The 11,894-nt window shown below is 45.0% G+C and overlaps 1 protein-coding gene across 1 annotated transcript in view; it reads right to left on the bottom strand.

The window, feature by feature from the left end:
• Positions 1-1,179: 1,179 nt before the first annotated feature.
• LOC146422723 (endoplasmic reticulum transmembrane helix translocase-like) overlaps positions 1,180-11,894 on the bottom strand; it is a 31,967-nt gene continuing 21,252 nt past the window's right edge. The window contains exons 13-20 of the mRNA XM_085046115.1: positions 10,953-11,049; positions 9,926-10,098; positions 8,642-8,756; positions 6,745-6,941; positions 6,092-6,234; positions 5,256-5,367; positions 1,871-2,014; positions 1,180-1,485 (exon numbers count right to left, since the gene is read on the bottom strand). Of these exons, the coding sequence (XP_084902241.1) occupies positions 1,375-1,485; positions 1,871-2,014; positions 5,256-5,367; positions 6,092-6,234; positions 6,745-6,941; positions 8,642-8,756; positions 9,926-10,098; positions 10,953-11,049 (1,092 nt within the window). The 3' untranslated portion in view covers positions 1,180-1,374. The remainder of the gene's footprint in view (positions 1,486-1,870; positions 2,015-5,255; positions 5,368-6,091; positions 6,235-6,744; positions 6,942-8,641; positions 8,757-9,925; positions 10,099-10,952; positions 11,050-11,894) is intronic.

The following is an 11,894-nucleotide window of genomic DNA, read 5'->3' as shown; positions in this document are numbered from 1 at the left end:
TGCCCGGAGAGGTCACCGAGAGGTCACGGGGAGATCTCCAATTATCTCCCGGTAATTAATTAATAACTCCGGGATCTCCCGGTGATTAGTAACTCTGGGGATCTCCCGGTAATTAATAACTGTGGGATCTCCCGGTAATTAATAACTCTCCAGATCTCCCGGTAATTAATAACTCTGGGATCTCCCGGTAATTAATAACTCTGGGATCTCCCGGTAATTAATAACTCTGCAATTTCCCGGTAATTAATAACTCTCCTCATCTCCCGAACCCCGCGCTACCTCGAGCTCCCGCCTTTGTTCCGCTCGCACTTCTGATTGGCCCGCGCGCCTGTCACTCAGCGCTCCCAGCCAATCGCCGGGCGGAGAGGGCGGGGCGGAGCGCTCCGGTCCCTGTCGCTGTCGCGTCCCGTTCCAGATGTTTTTATCCCGTTCCAGATGTTTTTATCCCGTTCCAGATGTTTTTATCCCGTTCCAGATGTTTTTATCCCGTTCCAGGTGTTTATCCCATTCCCGATGTGTTTATCCTGTTCCCAGTGTTTATCCCAGAGTTTTATTCCCATCCTATTCCCGGTGTTTTTATCCCATTCCCTTTTTTTTTTTTTTGGGAATTCTAGTCCCCATTCCCAGATTTAATTCCCATTATTTTTTGGGAATTCCAGACCCCACTCCCTGATTTAATTCCCTTTTTTCTCAGGGAATTCCAGCCCCCATTCCCAGATTTAATTCCCTTTTTGTTTTTGGGAATTCTACTCCCCATTCCCAGATTTAATTCCCTTTTTCCAGGGAATTCCTGTCCCCATTCCCTGATTTAATTCCCTTTTTTTTTTGGGAATTCCAGGCCTCATTCCCAGATTTAATTCCCATTATTTTTTGGCAATTCCAGACCCCACTCCCTGATTTAATTCCCTTTTTGTTTTTGGGAATTCTACTCCCCATTCCCAGATTTAATTCCCATTATTTTTTGGGAATTCCAGGCCCCACTCCCCCCTTTCCCGAGGCTCTAATTCCCGTTTTTCCCTCCCTTTCCCAGTACAATTCTGAATTCCACGGGATTTCAGGATCTCACAGCCTCTCCCCTCCCCAATCCAGGATATTTTCATTCCCATTTTCCCCAAAGATTTTTCCCATTTTTTTGGTTTTTTTTTTCCGACCCAAAGAATTCCAAACTCTTTCCAAAACAACACCTTGATTGGGATTTTTTAAGTCACCAAATTCCCAAAAACATTCCCGGGAATTCCGCGGGAAAATCCCGGAAAAGTTAAAAACCCAAATCCGCCCGGGGCTCGGAGTTCTCCCTGGGATGTGGGACGTGATGAGAGCCCAGGGCGAGGATTTGGGGGATTTTTGGGTTTTTTTTGGGGTGTGGGAATTCCCTCAGGAAGGCACTTTGAGCCTGGAGCTTCCCAGCAGGAACTGCAGGATTCGATCCACGGAGAACGCCAGCAGGAAATCCGCGACGAGGACGGCTGAGATCAGCAGCTTGAACTGCAAATTGGGAATTTATTGTTATTGCAAAATCCTAAATCTACCCTAAATCCACCCCAATCCCAGAGCACAGCCGAGATCAGCAGCTTGAACTGGAATTTGGGAATTATTGTTATTGTAAAATCCCAAATCCATCCCAATTCCATCCCAAATCCACCCCAAATCATCCCAATCCCAGAGCACGGCCGAGATCAGCAGCTTGAACTGGGAATTGGGAATTATTATTATTACAAAATCCCAAATTCATCCCAAATCACCACAAATCCATCCCAAATCCATCCCATCAATTGCACCTGAAATGTTGGGAATTTCCCCATAAATTTTGGGAATTTTCCCCTGAAATATTGAGAATTTCCCCCGGAACTGCCCCGGAATGTGATTTTACCTCGGTGGGGATCTGGACAAGGCCGAAGCTTTCCGTGAATTCCTGGGAAGAACTGCCGAGGAGACAAAGAACTGCGGCGGCTGAGGCGAGCAGGGAGCAGAGCAGGGCCTTGTTCTCCGTGAGGGACTCCATGAAGGGATGGCCCTGAAAACCAGGAAAAATGGGATAAAAAATGGGATAAAAACAGGAAAAATGGGATTGGGAATGGAGCAGAGCACGGCCTTGTTCTCCGTGAGGGACTCCATGAAGGGATGGCCCTGGAAATGGGATAAAAAATGGGAAAATGGAATAAAAAATGGGAGCAGAGCAGGGCCTTGTTCTCCGTGAGGGACTCCATGAAGGGATGGCCCTGAAATACAGGAAAAATGGGATAAAAAATGGGATTGGGAATGGAGCAGAGCAGGGCCTTGTTCTCCGTGAGGGACTCCATGAAGGGATGGCCCTGGAAATGGGATAAAAACCAGGAAAAATGGGATTAAAAATGGGATAGGGAATGGAGCAGAGCAGGGCCTTGTTCTCCGTGAGGGACTGCATGAAGGGATGGCCCTGAAAATGGGATAAAATGGGATAAAAACGGGAAAAATGGGATTGGGAATGGAGCAGAGCAGGGCTTGTTCTCTGTGAGGGACTCCATGAAGGGATGGCCCTGAAAACCAGGAAAAATAGGATAAAAAATGGGATAAAAACAGGGAAAATGGGATTGAGAATGGAGCAGAGCAGGGCCTTGTTCTCCGTGAGGAACTCCATGAAGGGATGGCCCTGGAAATGGGATAAAAAATGGGAAAATGGAATAAAAAATGGGAGCAGAGCAGGGCCTTGTTCTCCGTGAGGGACTCCATGAAGGGATGGCCCTGAAATACAGGAAAAATGGGATAAAAACGGGAAAAATGGGATTGGGAATGGAGCAGAGCAGGGCCTTGTTCTCCGTGAGGGACTCCATGAAGGGATGGCCCTGGAAATGGGATAAAAATGGGAAAAATGGGATAAAAATGAGATAAAATGGGATTAAAAATGGGATTGGGAATGGAGCAGAGCAGGGCCTTGTTCTCTGTGAGGGACTCCATGAAGGGATGGCCCTGAAAATGGGACAAAAACAGGGAAAATGGGATAAAAACCAGGAAAAATGGGAGCAGAGCAGGGCCTTGTTCTCCGTGAGGGACTCCATGAAGGGATGGCCCTGGAAATGGGATAAAAATGGGATAAAAATGAGATAAAATGGGATTAAAAATGGGATAGGGAATGGAGCAGAGCAGGGCCTTGTTCTCCGTGAGGGACTCCATGAAGGGATGGCCCTGAAAATGGGATAAAATGGGATAAAAACGGGAAAAATGGGATTGGGAATGGAGCAGAGCAGGGCTTGTCCTCCGTGAGGGACTCCATGAAGGGATGGCCCTGGAAATGGGATAAAATGGGATAAAAAATGGGATAAAAACAGGGAAAATGGGATTGGGAATGGAGCAGAGCAGGGCCTTGTTCTCCGTGAGGGACTCCATGAAGGGATGGCCCTGGAAATGGGATAAAATGGGATAAAAACGGGAAAAATGGGATTGGGAATGGAGCAGAGCAGGGCTTGTTCTCTGTGAGGGACTCCATGAAGGGATGGCCCTGAAAACGGGATAAAATGGGATAAAAAATGGGATAAAAACCAGGAAAAATGGGAGCAGAGCAGGGCCTTGTTCTCCGTGAGGGACTCCATGAAGGGATGGCCCTGGAAATGGGATAAAATGGGAAAAATGGGATAAAAAACGGGATTGGGAATGGAGCAGAGCAGGGCCTTGTTCTCCGTGAGGGACTCCATGAAGGGATGGGCCTGAAAACAGGACAAAAACAGGGAAAATGGGATAAAAACCAGGAAAAATGGGAGCAGAGCAGGGCCTTGTTCTCTGTGAGGGACTCCATGAAGGGATGGCCCTGAAAATGGGATAAAATGGGATAAAAAATGGGAAAATGGGATTGGGAATGGAGCAGAGCAGGGCATTGTTCTCTGTGAGGGACTCCATGAAGGGATGGCCCTGAAAATGGGGAAAAATGGGATAAAAACAGGAAAAATGGGATAAAAAATGGGATTGGGAATGGAGCAAAGCAGGGCCTTGTTCTCTGTGAGGGACTCCATGAAGGGATGGCCCTGAAATACAGGAAAAATGGGATAAAAAATGGGATAAAAACAGGGAAAATGGGAGCAGAGCAGGGCCTTGTTCTCCGTGAGGGACTCCATGAAGGGATGGCCCTGGAAATGGGATAAAAATGGGAAAAATGGGATAAAAATGGGATTAAAATGGGATAGGGAATGGAGCAGAGCAGGGCCTTGTTCTCCGTGAGGGACCATGAAGGGATGGCCCTGAAAATGGGATAAAAAAAAACAAAAAAAAAACAACACCCCCAACCCAAAACCCAAAAAAAAAAAAAAAAAAAACAAAAAAAAACAACACCCCCAACCCAAAACCCAAAAAAAAAAAAAACAAAAAAAACAACACCCAACCCAAAACCCAAAACAAAAAAAAAAATGGGATAAAAACCAGGAAAAATGGGAGCAGAGCAGGGCCTTGTTCTCCAACCCAAACCCAAAAAAAAAAAAAAAAAAACAAAACAACACCCCCAACCCAAAACCAAAACAACAAAACAAAAAAAAAAACCAAAAAACAACACCCCAACCCAAAACCCAAAAAAAAAAAAAAAAAAAAAAAACAACACACCGTGAGGGACTCCATGAAGGGATGGCCCTGAAAATGGGGAAAATGGGATAAAAACAAAAAAGGGAAAAAAATGGGATTGGGAATGGAGCAGAGCAGGGCCTTGTTCTCCGTGAGGGACTGCATGAAGGGATGGGCCTGAAATGGGGAAAAATGGGATAAAAAATGGGATAAAAACAGGGAAAATGGGAGCAGAGCAGGGCCTTGTTCTCCGTGAGGGACTCCATGAAGGGATGGCCCTGGAAGTGGGATAAAATGGGATAAAAAATGGGAAAAATGGGAAAAAAAATGGGATTGGGAATGGAGCAGAGCAGGGCCTTGTTCTCCGTGAGGGACTCCATGAAGGGATGGCCCTGAAAACGGGACAAAAACAGGGAAAATGGGATAAAAACCAGGAAAAATGGGAGCAGAGCAGGGCCTTGTTCTCTGTGAGGGACTCCATGAAGGGATGGCCCTGAAAAACCAGGAAAAATGAGAAAAATGGGATAAAAAACAGGAAAAATGGGGATGGGAGTGGAGCAGATCCTTGTTCTCCCTGAGGGACTCCATGAAATGGGAAAAATGGGAAAGAAAAAGTGGAGAAACTGTGGGAAAAACAGGAGAGAACGCGAGGGGAAGCAAGAAAACCGAGAAGGAAGCGGGAAAAGTGTGGAAAAGTGGGAATTTTGGGAATATTTAGGGATTTTGGGGAATACCTTGTAGTTGATGGCGAAGGTGACCATCTGCATGGCCATGGACAGGATGTACACTGTGCTGTTCACCAGTGATGGCTCAAACTCCTTGCTCAGATCCACGAATTCCTCCTCCCTGGAAAATTGGGAAAATATCGGCATTAGTTTGGGATTAACCTGGGATAAAATGGGATAAAAAATGGGATGAAAAATGTGAAAAATGGGAAAATATTGGGATTAGTTTGGGATCAACCTGGGATTAACCTGGGATAAAATGGGATTTACCTGGGATCACCCTGGGATCAAACCTGAGATCAAACCTGGGATAAAATGGGATAAAAAATGGGAAAAATGGGAAAATATTGGGATTAGTTTGGGATTAACCTGGGATTTAGCTGGGATCAACCTGGGATAAAATGGGATTTACCTGGGATCAACCTAGGATTAAACCTGGGATAAAATGGGATAAAAACCGGGAAAAATGGGAAAATATTTGGATTAGTTTGGGATTTACCTGGGATTAATTTGGGATTAAACCTGGGATCCCAGAGCTGCAGCCCTGGAAAGCTTGGGAAGGAAAACCACAGGAAAATCCTGATTTTTTTCCCACCCAGGATTGGATTTTTAATGGAATTAGAGGATCCTGGAATGGCAGGAATTGGGGGAAATCCTGGTTTTTTTGGGATTAAGGTGTCACTTGGGCCTGTTCTAGGCCTGAGCCTCGAGGTAAAGGAACATAAAATACAGAAATTGGGGAAAATCCAGAATTTTGGGGATTTTCAGCTCACCTGGGCTCACTCTGATACAGAAATATCATAGAAATTAGGGAAAATCTATATTTTTTGGGATTTAAACCTCACCTGGGCTCGCTCCTGGCCTGAGCCTGGCGGTACAGGAACACCAAACTCAGGAAATGCACCAAAAATTGCAATAGAACTGTCAGGATGGTGTAAAGGTTGAAGATGTTGGGAAGAGGTCTCTCCTTGGAAAGAGTCTTCAGGGGCTGGAAAATGGGAAAAAAGAGCAATTTGGGGAAAAATGGATTATTTGGGGTTGTTTGGGGGTGAAGGGGCAATGGATGAATGGGGTTTTAGCAAAAGAAATGGGATTTTAGCAAAAGAAATGGGATTTTTTTTCTTAGGATGAAGCCCAAATAAAGAGATTTTATCAAAAGAAATGAGATTTTATCAAAACAAATGTGATTTTTTTGAGAATAAGGCCCCAATAAATGGGATTTTACCCAAACAAATGGGATTCTTTTAGGATAAATCCCAAATAAATGTGATTTTTTCGGCGACAAAACCCCAATAAATAGGATTTTACCCAAACAAATGTGATTTTTTCAGGATAAATGCCAACTAAACGTGATTTTTTTGAGAATAAAGCCCCAATAAACAGAATTTTACCCAAACAAATGCGATTTTTTCAGCACAAACCCCCACCAAACGGCACTCCACCAACCCCAAACCCCACTTTTCCCCATTTTTCCCATTTTTTCCCTGTTTTTCCCCACCTTGGAGCGGGAGATGAAGAGGAAGCAGCCAGCCAGCAGCAACCCCTGCAGCGTGGCCTGCAGGTCGCTGAACTTGACTCCCTCCAGGAACAGAACGCTCTGGCTGTAGGCGAGGATGAGAGCGTTGAGGGCCAGGATCTTGAACATCTGCAGGGTGGTGACGAGTGTGCAGCGACCCTGCTTGATCACGTGGCAAACTGGGGAGAAAAATGGGAATTTTGGGAAAAAATCATGGTGACCAGACTGCAGCGGCCCTGCTTGATCACGTGGCAAACTGAAATGGGGAGAAAAATGGGAAAAAATGGGGATTTTGGGATCTTGAACATCTGCAGGGTGGTGACGAGGGTGCAGCGGCCCTGCTTGATCACGTGGCAAACTGGGGAGAAAAATGGGAAAAAATGGGGATTTTGGGAACAAGAGGCAGGATCTTGAACATCTGCAGGGTGGTGACGAGTGTGCAGCGACCCTGCTTGAGCATGTGGCAGACTGAAATTGGGGAGAAAAATGGGAAAAAATGGGAAAAAATCATCAATGTGCAGCGACCCTGCTTGATCACGTGGCAAACTGGGGAGAAAAATGGGAAAAAATGGGAAAAAATGGGGATTTTGGGAACAAGAGGCAGGATCTTGAACATCTGCAGGGTGGTGACCAGGGTGCAGCGACCCTGCTTGATCACGTGGCAAACTAAAATGGGGAGAAAAATGGGAAAAAATGGGGATTTTGGGAAAAAGAACCAAAGTGCAGCGGCCCTGCTTGATCACGTGGCAGACTGGAACAAATAATGGGGAAAAAATGGGAAAAAATCATCAGTGTGCAGTGGCCCTGCTTGATCACATGGCAGACTGGAATTGGGGAGAAAAATGGGAATTTTGGGAAAAAATCATGGTGACCAAAGTGCAGAGGCCCTGCTTGATCACGTGGCAAACTGGGGAGAAAAATGGGGATTTTGGGAGTTGGGGGAAAAGGGGGGGAAAATGGGGGAATTCAGGGGGATTTGGGGACTTGGGGAGTCATTCCCACCCCATTCCCAGTTTCTTCCCCACTCCATTCCCATTTTATTCCCTTTTTTCCCCATTTTTCCCCATTTTTTCCCAGTTTTTTTCCCAGTTTTATTCCCATTTTTTCCCAGTTTTTTTCCCATTTTTTTTCCCATTTTTTCCCCAGTTTTTTTCCAGGTTTTTCCCCTTTTTTCCCCCATTTTTCCCCATTTTTTCCCAGATTTTTTCCCAGTTTTTTCCCATTTTTTTCCCATTTTTTCCCAGGCTCACTCACTGCACTGGATGGATGACAATTTGGAGGTGAAAGGAGCAGCAATACTGGCATCTCCCATTCCCATTTCCCCCTTTCTTCCCCATTTTTTCCCAGTTTTTTTTCCCATTATTTTCCCATTCTTTCCCAGTTTTTTTCCCCATTTTCCCCCATTTTTTCCCAGTTTCTTTCCCATTTTTTTTCCCATTTTTTTTTCCCTGTTTTTCCCATTTTTTCCCAGGATTTTTCCCCATTTTTTCCCCATTCTTTCCCAGTTTTTTCCCTGTTTTTCCCCCAGTTTTTCCCATTTTTTTTCCCAGTTTTTTCCCCCTCACTCTGCACTGGATGGATGACAATTTGGAGGTGAAAGGAGCAGCAATACTGGCATCTCCCATTCCCATTTCCCCCTTTCTTCCCCATTTTTTCCCAGGATTTTTCCCCATTTTTTCCCCATTCTTTCCCAGTTTTTTTCCCCATTTTCCCCCATTTTTTCCCAGTTTCTTTCCCATTTTTTCCCAGTTTTTTTCCCTGTTTTTTCCCCATTTTTTCCCATTTTTTCCCAGGATTTTTCCCCATTTTTTCCCCATTCTTTCCCAGTTTTTTTCCCTGTTTTTTCCCCAGTTTTTCCCAGTTTTTTCCCCTCACTCACTGCACTGGATGGATGACAATTTGGAGGTGAAAGGAGCAGCAATACTGGCATCTCCCAGCTTCACCACCGGAGCTTTGTCCTCCTCCAGATCCCTCAGCACCTGGCTGAGCCGCTCCTGAGAATTCCCAAAAAATCGGGATTAGCGGGAATTCCAAACATTGGGATTATTGGGAATTCTGGGAGAATTGGGATTATTGGGAATTTCCACAATTGGGATCAGGAATTTCCAGAATTGGGATTCGGGATTGGGAATTCCAGAATTGGGATCAGGAATTCCCAAAATTCCGTTTTTCCCCTTGATAAATCCCTCCATTCCCAATTTATCCCCAGATCAGAAACTCCCAGATAAAATTCCCAGATGAATAAAATTCCCACTCTGTAAATGGATTGGAATTAATTCCCAGATAGAATTTCTGGATAGAATTCCCAGATGAAATTTCCACCCTGTGGATGGATTGGAATTAATTCCCAAATAAAATTCCCACACAAAATTCCCAGAAGGATAAAATTCCCACTGGGATCAATCCAACTCCCACCCTGTGGATGGATTAGGAATTCCCAGATGGATAAAAATTCCCAGATGGATAAAATTCCCACTGGGATCAATCCAATTCCCATCCTGTGAATAGACTGGAATTAATTCCCAGACAGAATTCCCAATAAAATTCCCACTGGGATCAATCCAATTCCCACCCTGTGGATGGACAGGAATTCCCAATGAAATTCCCAATAAAATTCCCACTGGGATCAATCCAATTCCCACCCTGTGGATGGACTGGAATTAATTCCCAGATAAAATTCCCAGATGGAATTCCCACCCTGTGGATGAATTGGAATTCCCAGATGGAATTCCCAGATGGATAAAAATTCCCAATAAAATTCCCACTGGGATCAATCCAACACCCACCCTGTGGATGGATTAGGAATTCCCGGATGGATAAAATTCCCAATAAAAATTCCCAGATGGATCAAATTCCCAATAAAATTCCCACTGGGATCAATCCAATTCCCACCCTGTGGATGGACTGGAATTCCCAATAAAATTCCCAATAAAATTCCCAATAAAATTCCCAATAAAATTCCTGTTGGGATCAATCCAACTCCCACCCTGTGGAAACTCCCATTCATGATGGAATTCCCAGATGGATAAAAATTCCCAATAAAATTCCCACTGGGATCAATCAAACTCCCACCCTGTGGATGGATTAGGAATTCCCGGATGGATAAAAAATTCCCGGATGGATAAAATTCCCAATAAAATTCCTGGATTTCTCCATCTCCCACCCTCTGGGCGCTGAGCTGCTCCTCCCGCTGGCTCAGGGCTCTCTTGGCTCCTCGGGATGGAGCTCTGGAATTCCCAACTCCTGGAATTCCGGGAATTCTGTCCCCGGCGCCGTCCCGAGCTCTCCTCCTCCGCTCGGGAATCCTCTCGGGAGCGTTGGCCAGCAGGGCGACTCCTGGGGGGGAAAAATGGGAATAAAAATGGGGAAAATGGGAATAAATTGGGGGGAAAATCAGGGGAAAATGAGGGAAAAAAATGAGGGGAAAATCAGGGAAAAATCAGGGGAAAATGGGAATAAAAATGGGGAAAAAATGGGGAAAATGAGGGGAAAATCAGGGAAAAAATGAGGGGAAAATGGAGAAAAAACAGGGATTAAATCTGGGATAAAATACGGGAAAAACAGGGAAAAAATGGGAAAAAGGAGGGAAAACCAGGGAAAAATCAAGGGAATAATCAGGGAATAAATAGGGAGAAAATGGGGGGAAAAAACAGGGGAAAAAGGAGGAGAAAAATAGGGAAAATCAGGAATAGAACAAGGAATAAACATGGATAAAACAGGGATGAATTTTGGGAATTCTCACCAAAATCCACATATTTCAGAGCTCCCGGGGTGTGGAATTCAGGGAATTTTTTGGGAATTCTTACCCACATCCATGTGTTTCAGAGCTCCCAGGGTGTGGAATTTTGGGAATTTCAGGATTTTTTGAGAATTCTCACCCACATCTGCATGTTTCAGAGCTCCCAGGGTGTGGAATTTTGGGATTTTTTGGGAATTTTTTGGGAATTCTCACCCACATCGGTGTGTTTCAGCGCTCCCAGGGTAAGGAATTTGGGGAATTTCAGGATTTTTTGGGGATTTTTTGGGAATTCTCACCCACATCGGCGTGTTTCAGAGCTCCCAGGGTAAGGAATTTGGGGAATTTCAGGATTTTTTGGGGATTTTTTGGGAATTCTCACCCACATCGGCGTGTTTCAGAGCTCCCAGGGTGTGGAATTTTGGGATTTTTGGGGTTTTTTGGGAATTCTCACCCACATCGGCGTGTTTCAGAGCTCCCACGTCGTTGGTTCCATCGCCACACATCAGCGTTGGGTAGCCGAGGCTCTTCAGCGCTGTCACCACGAATTCCTGAGCGAAAAAAAACGGGAAAAATTCCCAAATTTCGGCAATTCCCCGCTGGGGGTGAGGGAGGTGAAATTTGGGAATTCCGGGCTGGAATGGGGTTGGGATTTGGGATGAAAGCTGGGAGATCCTGAGGCTCAAATCCAAATCCCAGAGCTTGGGAATTTTGGGAATTTGGGTCAAATTTTGGGAAACAGCCAAAGATTCTTTAGGATAAAACCAGAGATATCCTGAGGCTCAAATTCCAATCCCAAAGTTTGGGAATTTTGGGAAATTTGGGTCAAATTTTGGGAATTCAGGGCTGAAATGAACTCAGAATCCTTTAGGATAACAGGGACGTCGTGAGCCTCAAATCCAGATCACAAATTTTGGGAATTTTGGGAATTCAGAATGAGCTCAGGATTCTTTAGGATAAAACCAGAGATATCCTGAGGCTCAAATCCAAATCCCAAAGCTCTGGAATTTTGGGAATTCTGGGCTGGAATGAGTTCAGGATTGTTCAGGATAAAACCAGGACCAACTTCCCCCATTCCCAGAAATCCCAAATGTTGGGAATTCAGGGCTGGAATGAACTCAGAACTGTCCAAAGACATCCTGAGCCTCAAACAGAAACTCCCAAAAGCTCCAAATTTTGGGAATTCTGGGCTGGAATGACGTCAGAACTCTCCAGGATCACATCACCATCAATCCCTCCATTCCCAGAAATCCCAAATTTTGGGAATTCTGGGCTGGAAGGAGTTCAGGATTGGTTAGGATCACACCAGGGACATCCTGAGCCTCAAATCCAAATCCCAAAGCTCTGAAATTTTGGGAAATCTGGGCTGGAATGAGCCCAGAACTCTCCATGATCC

Source organism: Lichenostomus cassidix, unplaced genomic scaffold (genome assembly GCF_008360975.1).
Source record: "Lichenostomus cassidix isolate B80296 unplaced genomic scaffold, HeHo_3.0 HiC_scaffold_39, whole genome shotgun sequence".
Lineage (NCBI taxonomy): Eukaryota > Metazoa > Chordata > Aves > Passeriformes > Meliphagidae > Lichenostomus > Lichenostomus cassidix.
The sequence above is the reverse complement of the archived record's forward strand: the minus strand, read 5'-3'. Positions and strand labels throughout refer to the sequence as shown.